Source organism: Synchiropus splendidus, chromosome 6, assembly GCF_027744825.2.
Source record: "Synchiropus splendidus isolate RoL2022-P1 chromosome 6, RoL_Sspl_1.0, whole genome shotgun sequence".
Classification (NCBI taxonomy): Eukaryota; Metazoa; Chordata; class Actinopteri; order Syngnathiformes; family Callionymidae; genus Synchiropus; species Synchiropus splendidus.
Genome location: NC_071339.1, coordinates 7771500 through 7786731, shown reverse-complemented (window position 1 = coordinate 7786731; position 15232 = coordinate 7771500). Strand labels below are relative to the sequence as shown.

The following is a 15232-nucleotide window of genomic DNA, read 5'->3' as shown; positions in this document are numbered from 1 at the left end:
AGAGGTGGCCAGGTGGATGATGGAGGTGTGTGGTTCATCGGCTCATAAAACACCGTCCGACGTTTCATGAACATAAGCAGCACTAGAAGATGCTTTTGGGCCGAGCACCTTCAATTCTCTGTTCCAGTCAGACTGACGTAAGGCCGCCACCAGTGTGAGGTGTTTCTGAATTGATCAGTTATTGCAGATTAGTTGAGATTAACGGTTAGCGGATGAGTGTTTTGGGGACGGATTTTTGGTAAAAGCTGCAACAGTCATAGCCAAAAAAGTTGAGGGACGCCACCTAAAGCGTGTGTCAATCAGATCAGATTCTCTGAGTTGCCGGTGACAGTCTTCGTCATCTCGCAGTGAAGCTCTTGCACAACACCGACCTACACTAGACAGATCCAAACATTTGTGGCCCTTGATCAAAACTGCAGAAGGTAAACATGAAAAGTGAGACTGTAAACATATATTGTTAACCCAGTCGTTGGGATGAATAACGTTTTTCTGATTCTGAACCTCAGAATGGTGAGCTACTAAACTAACTCAGTATTTAAAGAATGTCAGGAAAATGTCATTTCTCAAATCTGTCCTCATTTAAAGAAAGTTTGGACACTCATGCCACAGAATGTAAAAATGCCACGTGCAACATTTTTAATTATTTTACTATGAAAAACATCATTTTTCTTGTCCAGTCAGATTTTCCTCTTCAGTTTGGGGGTGAGTGCAAGTATTTATTCATGAGAAAAATAGCATGAAAACGTAGGTCTCAGACTCAACAAGCCTTCTTGCACTCCAAAACATTTTCTTTTTCTTTTTGAGATTTTCATATGAACGCTCACAGCCACATTCCATTGTGGGTTAAAGCTGCGCCGCTACCGGAGTCATGTCAGGTGAGCGACCTGGCATGAGACCAGAGTGAAAAAAAACCCACTTTACATTCGTGATGAAACGATGGAACGGAATTTGCGTCCTTCCCTCCGCCAGATTCTTTGTGTCATTCGGAAAACCCTCTGAATGTAGCCCTCAGCAGAGACAGTTGTAGCAGCAGTGTTTATTAGAAATGCTTGCTTCCCCATGTTGATCACGCGCATCAAAACAACAGTCACCAGCTCTGACATTTACTGGCTGGAAGTAGATGCATAAATCTTTCTGCTTATCTCGCTTCATGAATGTGTCACTACCTTTTGATTGTCATAACAGAAGACCATATGTAAAAGAGGGGTCTGGCGTGAAGAAGGCGCTTGACTTCAGTTGAGTCAGACTCTGCAGGCCGGCGGCTCCGAGGTTCCGCCGGACTACGATCTTGAGGTTTGTTTAAGCTGAATTCCGTGGGCTCATCAGGAGCGGGTTACAAAAATCCTCCTATAGAACTGGAAAGAATGTGCAGCGCATACAGTTCTGCGTAAGGCACAAAGGCATGTCTTTAGAGGTGGGGGCCGGCATCAAAAGACAGGCAGGGGAGGGGCTTCTTTAGAGGGTTGGGGTATTCAGGAGCTCAGCAACAGGGCGAGCCGTAACAGTCAATCCCCACAACTGACACTGTAACTGACAATTTCCTGTTGTTCTCCACGACCCTTTGTGATCACTAACATCTTAACTAAACAGTTTAAGCTCCTCACTAATGTTAATCATAGTCAACATGCTTATATGGGTGCTATGTTCTTTGAAAAGTCGGATGCGTCTCTAGGCCATTTCCATGACTTTCTTGATCCAGTCCACGTACACAGAGACCCGGATGAAGATGTTGGGCTGCCCCGGGTGGCCGCACCGTCTCATGGGAATGATCACCCCTTCCAGGACCCAGCAGTCCAGGTTCTGGCAAGCTAGTGGGCCACCGTAGTCTCTCTGCAAACACACAGGGAAGAGCACTTATTGTGTTAGAGATATTCCTCACACATCAGCCATTCCTTTGGATTTGGACTGGGTTTAAGCGGTCTCCAATCGGTCCTCAAAGGGCCGCAGTGGGTGCAGGTTTTTGACCCAACCAGTCACCTTCTCACCAGTCAGGTGTCTGAAGTGTGCTTGTTTCAGCTGCACCTGAAAGGTTAAACCAGTCCTGGGAGGGGACGCGGACCGATGCCAGAGATGCATGCGACCTCGGGGAACATACTTTTTTGTCGTACTAGAATACATTTTATAAAATGTATTGCAGGCAAACTGATGCACTTTCAGTCTTTTCTGTTATGCATTTTTACCGGCAGTTGCTCTATATTACTTTATGTTTCTTTTCTTTACTGTTAACAAGGAAGCAGTGTTACGCAGAGGTGTACTTACAATAATTTTACAGACAAATAATAATAAATAAATAATGATATAATAGTGTTTACAGAGGCGGTGGAGGGGGCATGAAACATTATGTTAAACTGAGTGCCCTTGTTTGGTTGGAACAAAAACCTGCACACCTGGATTGGTTTGAGACCCCTGGATTAAAAGCTAAAAGTACCACACAAAAATAGACGTTGACAGCAAAGGCTGATGAAGGTGCTCATTGGTGCCTCACCGCCTGTCATCTGGTCACATGACCAGGAAATGAGCCAAGGCTATTCAAAATATTGTCCATCAATTCCCACTTTTGCACTGACAGCTACTGACCTCTACCTACTGAAAAAAAAAAAAAAACTTTGCCTTTAAGAGCTGCACCATGACTGACAGGTGGTCATAATGGTACCGTATGTTGAAGATCCAACAATAAAACAAGGCGTCTTTCCTCCAGCAGCTCACCTCGCAGGCTCCCACGCCGCCCTGGAACGAGCCGGTGCACATTTCGTTTTCACGAACGCGACCTCGGAAGTACTTGTTGCACTCCCTGTTGCTCATCACCGGCACGTGGGCCACGTTGAGGACGGACTCGTCTCCGGTACCTGAACCAAAAAACAAACAAAAAAACGCAGGTTAAGAGAGAATCAGAAGACGCTGAAGGAATTTGGGACAGATGGTAAATGGTTCTGGAAATAGCAGCAGAGGATGTAATTTGAAAAGCTGAACAAGTATTTCGAACAGATGTGGACATCCTGCAGGGGCCACATCTGGGCCGTTGACTGTCCCCATCTCACCCCCATCTGGTCTTTGTGCTATTGAAACGCATATTTTGAAATGTATTGGATCCACTCTGCCTCACAACTTATTTCTCCTCAGTATTTGGTCCTTCACAAAAATATTAAAAGCACTCGTGGTTATTGTTACCCTCCTCTCAGCAGTATCCCCTTCTTCTTTCTCCACTCTCCTTCATTCTACTTTGATCTCTCTTTCCTTCCGTTCGTCACGCGACTCTTTCCTCTTGATGCTTTACTTTTCTCTTTACTCCTTCCTTCTTCTCATCACAATTTGCTTTCCTCTTCACATTCCTGTTTTCCCCTCCTCCTTTTCCTGTCACTTTCATGCTGTTCAATTCCCACATCAACTTTTATCCTCTCTTCCTCACCTCTTTTCCAGCTGTCCTCTTCACTCTCACCTTTTCTCCTCTTCACTCTCTCTCTTCCCTCCTCTTCCCTCTCACCTTCACGCTGTCCTCTTCACTCTCACCTTTTCTCCTCTTCACTCTCTCTCTTCCCTCCTCTTCCCTCTCATCTTCACTCTGTCCTCTTCACTCTCTCTTTTCCCTCCTCTTCCTTCTCACCTTCACGCTGTCCTCTTCACTCTCACCTTTTCTCCTCTTCACTCTCTCTCTTCCCTCCTCTTCCCTCTCATCTTCACTCTGTCCTCTTCACTCTCTCTTTTCCCTCCTCTTCCTTCTCACCTTCACTCTGACCTCTTCACTCTCACCTTTTCTCCTCTTCACTCTGTCTTTTCCCTGCTCTTCCATCTCACCTTCACTCACTCCTCTTCCTTCTCAACTTTTTTCTTCTTCACTCTCTCTCCCTCTTGCCTTTTCTCCTCTACACTCTCACCTTTTCTCCTCTTCACTCTCTCTCCTCCCTCCTCTTCCCTCTCACCTTCACTCTGTCCTCTTCACTCTCACCTTTTCTCCTCTTCACTCTCTCTTTTCCCTGCTCTTCCATCTCACCTCCACTCACTCCTCTTCATTCTCAACTTTTTTCCTCTTCACTCTCTCTTCCCTCTTGTCTTTTCTCCTCTTCACTCTCACCTTTTCTCTTCTTCACTTTCACCTTTCGTCACGTCTTGACTCCCCCTTCTGTCCTCTCCTCAGTCTACCACTTTTTTCCTCCTCGCTTGCCCCTTCTCTTTATTCCCTTGATCTTTTGCTCACCTCATCTATTCTCTTTCTTCTCTTTGCTCTATCACTTCTCTTCATTCTTCCTCTGAAGTCTCACTTTTATTCTTTTTCGCTTACACCTACCGTTCTTCTCTTCTGTCTCATCTTTAGTCCTCTTTCCTATCTTGTTTTTTCTTCTCTTCTGTCCAACGTTTTCTCATCTTAACTATTGTCTTTCCCCTCTTCTTTTCCTGCTTGAGTCTTAACTCTACCTTTCTCGCTCCCTCCTTCCACTGCTAGCTTTGTTTCTTTCTTCCCTCCATCTTATCCTTCCCCTTTCTCCCCTTTCGCTAGGCCCTTCTTTCCTCATCGGTCTTTCTGTTCGCCTCTTTACTCCCCCCATCTTCACTAGTTCAGTCAGTCTTTTTAGCAAGACACGAGAACGACACAGTAATTCGATTGTCTACCCTTTAAATACGGATGCTCTTCATGACGTCCCCAGTGTGAGACACTGCAGTACTCGCCTTTTGTCTCACCCCATCCTGCAATCTCACACCTGGTATGCTCAGCAACGATGTAGCGCTCGGGAGGAAGACAAATCTGAGAGACTCGCTCGTTGAACTGAGCCGGACTGCACCAAACAGAGTCAAAGCATCAGTGTCACACGGCAACAAGAAAGCCACTTGTCAACCTTTCCAGTTGCAGCATGACCAGCTGTGACTCAGACGGTCCACAGACAATCTTGGTCAGAGGGATGGACTGAACTCCAGGCTCGCCTTCCTGCGGATCCCGGAAGAGAGTTCCCAACATGGCGGAGTAGCCGGGGAGGTCGACGTAGCTGTGGGGATACCAGAGGTTCACCAGGTGGATGAACGTTGCAGCAGGAGCAGATCTGAGACTTTACCAGGAGGAGAAGCACTGTTTGGTGCTGATGACCCATCTGGGGTTGACCAGTGATCCGCCACAGAAATGGTTCCCCTTCCTGCAACAAAAACTCACCCATCAGACCATTTTGTTAGTCACTATGTTCAGCCGCCGCAGCAACAGGTCGGACCGGTCTCTGAGGCTCACTGTCCACGGTGAGTTCCCAGGAATGCCGTTGATGATCCGCAGCCTGGTCGTCGGCGAGCGGTCGTCTCTTTTCCCACACTCGCTGAACTCCACATTTTCTATTGTCCAGAGAAAGAGTCTTATTGTAGAGTCAGATAGTGGACAAGGCTGATGTGGAAACTCACCCACTGGCTCCGTCATGGAGACTTTCTCTCCAGCTGAAAACAACAAAGTCAGTACTAAGGTCTATTTTCCATCAACGTTGACTTGACTGAAGACTTAGACCACATGAGAGCGCTATACCGCACTGCTTGATGGCGCAGTAGTCGAACTCAGTCTTGGGGTCGGTGGTGTAGCACCAGGGTCCGTGCTGATCCCCGTCTGGGTTACGGCAGTAGTTCTCTGTGAGATTGGCTTCAGGGTGTGTCCGGGGGTTGATTCTGAGTGAGGAAAAAAACAAAACTGTCAGAGAGCAAGGGACATTTTCTTTAAGAAAACGTATCCTCCTGGGCCTTAAAGTGACGTCCACGGAGCAGTTGAGGAGCACAAGACAATGTCGGTCACATGTTTACTGGAATGAACCACACACTTCGCCAGAGCTCCACCATACTGTACGCCTTCTTGACTGGCACACACTCTAACTCCAGCGCCCCCTATTTCAGCTGAGTTTGCAGGGAGTTCATCTTCTAAACTTCATATAAACAAAGGAATCTTCAGTCTATAAACGTTTACTCTTCATTCCTTAAATGCACATCTCAAGACCAAATAAATTGTTTAAACATGAGAAACATACCTGGTGCGGTGAGGTGTGTTGACGTTCCACTTCTGGCAGGTGATGCCTTTACGGGTCTTGCGAACCATGCCACGGTAGTTTTTCCCATTTTCATGGTAGCAATCTGTAAAAACAGGGTAGTACAACAGAATTAGAATGAGAATAGTGACATTCAGACCCGGCACAGGACTCGGCGTTCACTCGGACTGCAGCAGGGCGGAGACTGAACAATTCAGCATTCCCATGGCTGTCACTCAAACCTGCGATGACAGGGTTTCAGGAGCCAAGTGGGTTTAAGGTTTATTACCGTAACTCTACTTTATTCACCGCTGCAGAACTCCTCCGAAAAAACACGCTCATGAAAGGAAAATAGTTACAGGAGAAGCAGTTCAATTTCAACGTACATAATAATGTACATTACTTTTTCATTTTAAATATTTAAAGATTCATACTTTGCTTTTGGTAACTGCTACTCCTGAATATTTATAAAGGCCACCAAACAGCCTCTCCATGCACCGACATAACAATCATTCCTACACTTTCATAATGGACCAGAAGAACAATAACTAAATTGACAGAAAATTAACATTCATTCCTAAATATTAATTTTTAAAACACCCCTGAATATTGCTGAATATTGATAGAAAAATACAATTTTATTCCTGAAGATAGATTTTCCCTGAATACTGACAGAAAATACACTATAATTCTTGATAATGACAGAAAAATATATAATATAAATACAATTCTTTGGCTGAAAATTACTGAAAGTGACTCTTTGGGCCAGAATATTGACTGAAAAATATACTTTAATTGACTGAATTATTTTTATTTCTAAATATTAGTTTAAAAAAATGCATTTTCCCCCATTTATTCCTGATTATTGTTTAATATTGATTGAAAAATAAATGTTCATTCCTAAATATTAATTGAAAAATACTCCTTTATTCCTCATTACTAAATATATTTTTAATCCTAAACAATGATAGAACTGTTTGCTTTTTTCAGAATACTGATTGAGAATTTTACTTTTATTCTATAAATTGATCGGGAAATAATTTTTTTTCCGGTATATTATATACTTTTCTTCCTGACTATTGATAAAAAGAAATCCATTGGAAAGGTTTTTTTTTCCCTGAATACTCACAGAAAATTCTTGATACTGACTTTTTGTTGAATATTGACTTAGAAAAAGAATATTGATTGAACAATGGAGTATTATTCCTGAATATTGATTAAAAAAAATTGTATCACAACATTATGACCATCTTACTTATCTCTTATTCTTATGACTATAGTAATAATGCAATAATGCAGACTCATAGAGACGAGTGAACAAAATGTACCTTCAGCCTCGATGTCATCTGCACATCGTTTGATCTGCAAACAAAGAGCAGTTCTCATCTCTGGCAAGGACGTGAAGCACCAGGGAGCCTCAGACCCGTCTGGGTTACGGCAATAGTTATCCTCCAGTCCCCTAAAACCAGAGACCCGAGACCATGTCATGACCTCAATCTCAATGAATCATCTGCAGTGATCTGGGAGCATGTATTCCAAAGTAGCCATTCAATGAAATCTGCGTTTCACCTTGGTGCGACACTCACTTGCATTCATATGTATTTGGGTAGAAGGGATGCTCGTGAGGATACTGGGCATCCCATCTCTGGCAGGGGATACCCGACGGAGTCTCATTGACCTTGCCACGGTAATCTTCGCCTCGACCTCTGAAACATTTGGTGGTGAAGCTGGGACGCTGTCTGTTCTCCACACGTGCCTCAGCTGAAAATAAGAATCCAAACAAAACATTGTTATATTATATTGGAATGATGAAAATCATTATAATATAATATACAGTGGTACCGCGGTTTTCGAACGTCCCAGAATTCAAACAAATCGGAGTTCGAACAAAAATTTCGAGATTTTTTTGCATATAATATAATATAATATAAATAAAGTCTTTCTGATTCTGAAAAAAATGAATTACTTCAAATGAAAACTGAAGATTTATATTTTCAGTTCGATAATATGAAGCAGAACTAGTTTGATAAAACTAATGTAAAGATCAATATAAATGTAAATAATAAAAATATATCGCTTAAAATAATGATCAGAACTTTTCCTCTGTGGATGGATGTATCAACCTCACGCAACACTACCACTCAATACCAGGCGTATCCACTAGATGGTGCCTCATGCCTGCGGAAATGCCCGGTTTTGAAATCTCTATAAACCAAACAAGTGTTGTAATCCTGGCGAAACCCGCTCCCCTTTCTTTCTGAACACTGATGCTACATGAGGTCATTGAAGAGGTGTATGTGATTCTGTTTTTTGGAGCAAAACAATAATAGTGTCAGCAACATGGAAGGGCAGTTACTACAATTCCATCTTATGATTCTTTGTAACTGAAGTTGCTTTGCTGAAATACACCTTCAGTGGAACATCTTACTGCACTTGCTGATCTCGCAGCTTTCTCTCTCCACCTCCGGGTCGGTGGTGTAGCACCAGGGAACCGGAGAGGCGTCAGGGTTGCGACAGTAGTTGTCATCCAAACTCTTGTCTGGATATCTTTAAAAAAAATCATCAGCACTGACAATGTTGATCACTGTTTTCAAATGTCTGGGTCACAAGCCTCACTTCTCTGGCTGGTAGATGTGTTGGTGTGGGGACTGCTGATCCCAGCGCTGGCACTCTCGACCGCTGACCGTGTGGTCCACCTGGCCCCTGTAGTCCTCACCATTACAGGTGATACACACCTCTGGAAGCAAAACACACATTTAAAGGCCTTGCACGATGAACTCATGCACTCATGTTAGTCAACACTTTAGTAAAGAGGTTGACTGTTAAATAAAAAAAAAGACAAGCATAGAACTGTTCCCAACAGTTCTATACATGTCCACTGAGGCTCAGCAAATTCTACAGATGTGACAGACATCATCTGCAGAAAAGTTCTATTAAAATGTGCAGATTTTAGGGACCAAATAGGCAGTGACACCGCTTGACCTTTGATGTCTTTGTTATTGGTACAGAATGCTGTTGTAGAAGGTGTGGTATATTTACTTGTACGTTTGGAAAGAACTGCTTACTTTAACTCTGTGTCAAGTAAACTCTGGTTTCCTCCCACAATTCAATTGACTGCATTGTTTGTAAAAGAGTGTGCGGTGGTCCCCTGTCTCCCGCCCTGTGGAGCTGGGATGGGCTCCAAAAACAGTCCACTTTTGCCTGGACTCTTTGACAGCATGTGTTTCAGTGTACCGTCTTTGCACTGAGGTATGTTGCAGCTTTCATAGCGACGCTCCGGGTCGGTGGTATAACACCAGGGTCCGATACGATCTCCATCAGGATTCCTGCAGTAGTTCAACTCCAGGCCGTTGGTGGCGGTGGGTGTCCACCTAACACGCAGAGCAATATTAAGGATGGGTTCCTTTCAAAAAAGACCAGCAAACAAGAGCGGCGAGTGGCGAAGGTCTGACCTGTGATCGTGAGGGAACTTGGACCACCACTGCTGACAGGTGAGTCCACTCATGGTGGTGAAGACCTTTCCTCTGTAGTCCTCCCCTTTGCCCATGATGCACTTCCTGACATAGACTTCAGCAGCAAGACGGTCTTAGCAACGTCATTGTATGATTTTCAACTATTTCCGTCTCACCTTTTTTCTCATAAAGGTCGCAGTTGACGTTCCTCTTGACCTGAGCGTTGCTGCCATCGCCCACCCAGGGCAGGTGTTTACACATGACGTTAGGCCGAGTCTCATAGTTGAAGGCTCTGGAGTCCGATGAAGAAAATTAACCTCAGCCAACTCTTTATGTGTAATTATACAGTACTTACACACTTCTTCTCAGACAAAGCAGCAATTGGACTTAATAATGCAAATCTCACATTACAATTAAAGGTGAACGTACTAAATTGCTTCCATGTATTAGAGCTACAATGGGATTGGACTTGTGTTTGACTGGGAGCAGGGGGGGAGGTGGGTTGTGAGATGCCATATCCAGAACAGAGAGGAGGTGCGTGTGGAGGATGTGCGGCGGCCCGCTGTGATTCTTGCCTGCAGTCCAGAGATTGCGCACAGCGACTCGCGCAGTCGTCCAGGCTGTGACCCGGTAACTGCAACACTCGAGCTGAATTCCAGGCTGTCGGAACCAACTCTCTGCCTTCAGAGCGCTGGAATTCGTTGAGAGAACTTCTGTCACCTGCGAGAGAAGCTTGTTTAGAATCCCCAGAGTTCAGTGGAGTGAGGCTGGAGGCCCCTGTTTGGTTCATTTTCAGGTCCAGTTTGGGCCCAGGTGCCTGGTACCCGCTGTCATATTTGGGCACCAGCCTGCACACATATAACCTTTGGACCAACACATTGCTACGTACTAAAAAATAAACAAAAAAGCAGAGCACAATTACATTCTATGACTGCTCAGTTTAGCAAAGCAAAAACAGGAGTAGAAAATTAAATATTGGGCGAATAAAACGCCATTTAAACGCCATAGAAATGTTGATGTTGAGCGGTTTTCTTACCAGTCGCCAGTCCGAATGAAAGCAAATAAACCAAAAGCAGCCTCATTGCGGATAACACATGAAGTAATTTCCTTCAAAATGTAAAACGAAACTGACTGAAAAGTACGACGAATCCACCAAAAATGCCGAACAAACTGAGAAGCCCCGCGACCGCACTGAGTTCTTATTCAAACAAAGGCTTTTAACCCCCGAAACACTGCGAATCAATAAGACTAGCAATGATTAACGCTTAAAATCTATGTACTGAGAAGCTGAGGCGGCGCAGCTCCGCAAGCGAACGCCAGGGGGCAGTAGAGTGTTTCCCAGCGATTGTCCCTCCCCTCCTGCTCTTTTCCGGGTGATGAAGTCAAAGTACTGACAGACTCTGGACCTGTTCCGCTGGCGACCAAGTTCCTTTATTCGGACTGTCAGGTAACACACACACACGGTGGCGCGTATGGAAACAATAAAGGCTTATAATGTGGAGGGAAGTCGTTGGTTGAACGGCTGCATTTCAACTTAGCTGCGTGACGCGTCATATGCCGTGCACATTCTACATTGAACCATCGACAAAAAAACCCCACAAACCGGTTCAGTTTAGCCGAGTGTTTCCGCGCTGGTGTCTTGTTTGAAAGTGTGCACAGTAGTTTCTGAGAAAGTACGGGACGTTCAGCAGTGCGTGCAGCACCTTCAGGCACCAGACACGCCCAGGTTTGTACTGCAGCAGGTAAGTCGCTGCACGGTGTTGGGTGTCGACACGACTCATACGAAGCTCGGTGACACGGTCACGTCGACCCCAGTTATCTGCTGCATGTTTTCACTTTTGCTGTCATGACGTCACCGGTCTGTATCAGGACACGATCAAATGTATTTACTAAAGTAAGTCAACAAAAAGTTACCGGAAGTAAACGGCACACTTGCACACCGTCTCACACAGAAAAATGTTTGATATAAAAATGTAATTTATTTATTTTAGCCGTCGTTGTTGTAATGAACAGAAAAAACGGTTGTGTTTTCAAGATCAACTTACACACTTTACATTTTGAACTCAGTTGCTTGTTTGATTTCACTTTCGATGCCTGACACACTTTTCTTAGTATTTATAGAAAAGTGAAATAAAATATACACTGCCTGGCCAAAAAAAAAAAAAGTCGCCTCAAAAAAAAAAATTTTCATTGGACCGCCTTTAGCTTTGGTTACAGCACACATTCGCTGTGCCGTTGTTTCGATTAGCTTCTGCAACGTCACAGGATTTATTTCCATCCAGTGTCACATGAATTTTTCCACCAAGATCTTGCATTGATGATGGTAGAGTCTGACCGCTGTACAAAGCCTTCTCCAGCACATCCCAAAGATTCTCAATGGGGTTCAGGTCTGGACTCTGTGGTGGCCAGTCCATGTTTGAAAATGATGTCTCATGCTCCCTGAACCAGTCTTTCACCATTTGAGCCCGATGAATCCTGGCATTGACATCTTGGAATATGCCCGTGCCATTGTGGAAGAAAGAATCCATTGATGGAATAACCTGGTCATTCAGTATCTTCAGGTGGTCAGCTGACCTCATTCTTTGAGCACATCATGTTGCTGAACCTAGACCTGAGGCTCGTACCTATTTGCTTAGTTAAATCCAGTTGGCGACTTTTTTGTTGGCCAGGCAGTGTACTTCATGGTAACTAAAATTTCACACAAACAAAAAAAAAAAAAAAAAATCAAAGAAAAAAGTTGTGCTTTCTGAAAGTTGACAGCGATGATGTGTGATATTTCTTGAGTCACATCCGCGTCGATGACCTTTGAGTTGTCATGTAAGAGAAATGGGTTTCATAAATTCCTCGTGTGTAAGATTTCTAGAGATGACTAAGCGCTTTCTGATTTGTTAGATGCATGTTTCCCAGCAGTTTTTTGCAATACATCGTTCAGAGAATTTCACAGATGGTTATCTGAAGTTTGATGTTTGTTCACGCGAATGTATTAACTGTCTTTTTGGCCTCTGAAGTGCTTCAGGATATTTGTTTCCACCTGTCCACCTTGCCTACTGTCATGGCGTGAAGCTGGTTAAAGTGGCTCTTTTTCCAGGTGTCAAGTATGGAGGTGACCGAAGGGACAGTGCAGTTGCGCAGCTGCGCAGCACCGCTCTTCTACAGACAAAGTAGACCTCCCCACGAGGTGAAGGTGTCAGTTTTACTTCTGCATGGAATCCGTTTCTCTTCTGAAAACTGGCTGAACATTGGAACTCTGGAGACACTGGCTGCAGCAGGCTGCCGTGCTGTTGCCATCGACCTGCCAGGTGGGCCTTGGCTTTGTGGGACTTTTTTCAATTCTTCCCAGCACATATTTCAGTGCACAGTAAAAGGCTGGAATGGAAACACACTTCAGCTACATCAGTAGTTAACCTGCAAGGTACAAGCAAGCAGATTCACTGGCTCAGACAGTAAAGTTAGAGCAGTATGAAAGGCAGTGAGGAGAGCGGAACACTTACCGGTGTCCCTTCACTGGAGAGCAAGACCTCCATATTAGAAAGTTACCTTCCAACGCTGTCACTTCCTCTGCCTGCAGGACTCGGACAGTCCAAAGCTGCCGTGGCTCCTGCGGAGGTGGGCCAACTGGCCCCTGCGGGGTTCCTGAAGGAAGTGTGTGAGGCCCTGGATCTGAGTCCGGTGGTGGTGATCAGCCCCTCTCTCAGTGGGATGTACTCCCTGCCCTTCCTGCTGGAGCACCAGTCCCTCGTACGGGCCTACATCCCCATCGCCCCCATTTGTACTGACAAGATCAAGGCGGAGCAGTACCAGAGAGTGAAGGTAGGGGGTCCCAGACTTGGGGCGTTTCATGAACAACAGCAGCAGCAGTGACCTGAGCTCCTCATGTTCCCTCAGGTCCAGACACTTATCGTTTATGGAGACAAGGATGCTCAGTTCGGTGAGGTGTCGTGCCAGAACCTGAGCAACCTGCCCAACCACAGGGTGGCGGTGATGAAGGGAGCAGGCCACCCCTGCTACCTGGAGGACCCCGACACTTGGCACCAAATCCTCACAGACTTCCTCCGTGAGCTGTGAAGACGGGTCCAAGCGTCCGGCTCATCGTGATTTGGACTTGACACACACTGATTTTAGCCATCAAAGTCGCTGACTTGCACTTTTGAATTTGCTCAAATCTCATCCTAATTTCTTTTGAAGGAAGACATTTCAACCCACTGAGCCAGTTTTTTTTATCCTTATTCGTTCTTTATAAAGTCCTAAACCTAGTTGAGAACAAACTAATAAGTAAACTGTTGACTAGTGTGGAATCGTACGACTCTAGTCAGGTGTTTAGAGCGAATACTACCCTTGGAGCCAAGTCCAAGTTAGGATCAAACAGGAAACAGAACCCACAGGTATATTCCTCTATTTGTGGATTTTGAAATGTTTAAATGAACCTCTATTTGTTACTGTTGACAGCAGAACAGCCTAGTCATTTTAAAAAAAAAAGAGAGAGACCAAGACTTGAGCTCCACGAAGCTGCTGCCCAGATACAGCGGTTGACAAAATAATGGAAACACCTTAAAGCTAAAAAAGCTGTACACGCTGACATTGAGCGGCACCAAAATGTCAATCAAGACGTGTCAATCCGTCTCAGAGGGACCAAATAAAAAAAGAGTTGTCTGACTCTGACCTGGTTTCATCATCAATTTTAAACTCCTCAAAGACCTTTAACCATTAAATCTAGTTCATATAGTTATCTAATATCATATCCCCCGCCTCCACTGTGTCTTTGTGTGGGGGTGATAATCTGATCTTCTCGGACAAAGTAAAAAACACTGCATAAATACTGTTCAATTTTTGCTTATGAATGAATGTAGCCAACCCACAGTTCCTTTGTTGGTGTATAACAGCGAAGAAAGCTGTTTGGTGCTGTTTGTTAAAACTGTGATCCAAAAAGGAAATGTGACCAGAGAAATCAATGAAAGTGAAAAATAAAGTTCTGATCAAAACTGCTGCTCTACTTTTTTACGATTTAACAATTTGAAAACCACTTACAGAGCAGTCATCGTGACAATTGGTCTTGTATTATAATAAAAAAAATGAATTTGTGAGGAGGGTTCATTCGAACCTTTCCAAAGTAGCACTGCTCTGTACACATCCCTATGTCTCCAAGACTTCGCATCCTTAGTTGTTCTCCTTGAAAGTCTGCCTGAAAAGGCGGAGTCCAGGGACTGTGAGGGAGTGCTGACGTTGCGAGTCACACTTCATTATCATGTTGACAAGAACAGATGAAAACTTACCACATGCTGGGAAAAGCTCAGTGAGTATGGTCACATGGCAACTCAGGACAGGAGTTATTGAGTTAGTCCGGCTATGTTTGGACATTCAAAATGCATCTAAACAGAGAAACTCGAATTTCTCCACAACCTGGATAATGTGGTTAATAGCAGATCTAACAACAGCGCCACCTCCAGGGACAAGAACAAACTGCAGTGCATCGTACGTTCTGCTTATTTTATTTTATTTTAGTTTAAGGTCCAGTAGCTGGGCTAAGCTAGTATGCAGTCGGTAGCTGGACTAAACTAGCATGTAGTCGGTAGCTGGACTAAGCTAGCATGTAGCCGGTAGATGGACTAAGCTAGCATGTAGCCAGTAGCTGGGCTAAGCTAGTATGCAGTCAGTAGCTGGGCTAAGCTAGTATGTAGTCAGTAGCCGGGCTAAGCTAGTATGTAGTCAGTAGCCGGGCTAAGCTAGTATGTAGTCAGTAGCCGGGCTAAGCTAGTATGTAGTCAGTAGCTGGGCTAAGCTAGTATGTAGTCAGTAGCCGGGCTA

General features: G+C 44.5%; 2 protein-coding genes across 3 annotated transcripts; one reads left to right on the top strand and one right to left on the bottom strand.

The window, feature by feature from the left end:
• Positions 1–1021: 1021 nt before the first annotated feature.
• On the bottom strand, positions 1022–10657 carry mst1 (macrophage stimulating 1). The gene is made up of 18 exons (XM_053868595.1): positions 10467–10657; positions 10006–10150; positions 9607–9722; positions 9431–9545; positions 9213–9349; positions 8595–8715; positions 8407–8525; positions 7565–7739; positions 7307–7437; positions 5982–6084; positions 5492–5628; positions 5374–5406; positions 5193–5307; positions 5043–5120; positions 4830–4976; positions 4663–4769; positions 2707–2846; positions 1022–1830 (listed from the first exon to the last, which is right to left on the bottom strand). Exons 1-18 carry the CDS (start codon positions 10510–10512, stop codon positions 1669–1671), a joined length of 2127 nt encoding a protein of 708 aa, XP_053724570.1. The 5' UTR covers positions 10513–10657; the 3' UTR covers positions 1022–1668.
• abhd14b (abhydrolase domain containing 14B) lies at positions 10643–14430 on the top strand. Of its 2 annotated transcripts, none has more exons than XM_053868596.1 (4): positions 10643–10877; positions 12519–12729; positions 12999–13240; positions 13316–14430. In XM_053868596.1, the coding sequence occupies exons 2-4, from the start codon at positions 12528–12530 to the stop codon at positions 13493–13495; spliced, it is 624 nt and encodes a 207-aa protein (XP_053724571.1). In that variant the 5' UTR covers positions 10643–10877; positions 12519–12527; the 3' UTR covers positions 13496–14430. The 2 variants fall into 2 exon arrangements, with proteins under 2 accessions (XP_053724571.1, XP_053724573.1); XM_053868598.1 differs by lacking the exon at positions 10643–10877 and adding an exon at positions 10889–11172.
• The last annotated feature ends 802 nt before the right edge of the window (positions 14431–15232 follow it).

Excerpts from the sequence above, each read along its gene's own strand:
- mst1 (XM_053868595.1), bottom strand. The coding sequence starts at position 10,512 with ATGAGGCTGCTTTTGGTTTATTTGCTTTCATTCGGACTGGCGACTG. Across the intron at positions 10,151-10,466 it reads TTCATTCGGACTGGCGACTG|GTGACAGAAGTTCTCTCAAC; the intron begins GTAAGAAAACCG and ends CTTCTCTCGCAG. Across the intron at positions 5,629-5,981 it reads AACACACCTCACCGCACCAG|AATCAACCCCCGGACACACC; the intron begins GTATGTTTCTCA and ends TTCCTCACTCAG.
- abhd14b (XM_053868596.1), top strand. The coding sequence starts at position 12,528 with ATGGAGGTGACCGAAGGGACAGTGCAGTTGCGCAGCTGCGCAGCACCG. Across the intron at positions 12,730-12,998 it reads TGTTGCCATCGACCTGCCAG|GACTCGGACAGTCCAAAGCT; the intron begins GTGGGCCTTGGC and ends CTCTGCCTGCAG. Across the intron at positions 13,241-13,315 it reads AGCAGTACCAGAGAGTGAAG|GTCCAGACACTTATCGTTTA; the intron begins GTAGGGGGTCCC and ends ATGTTCCCTCAG.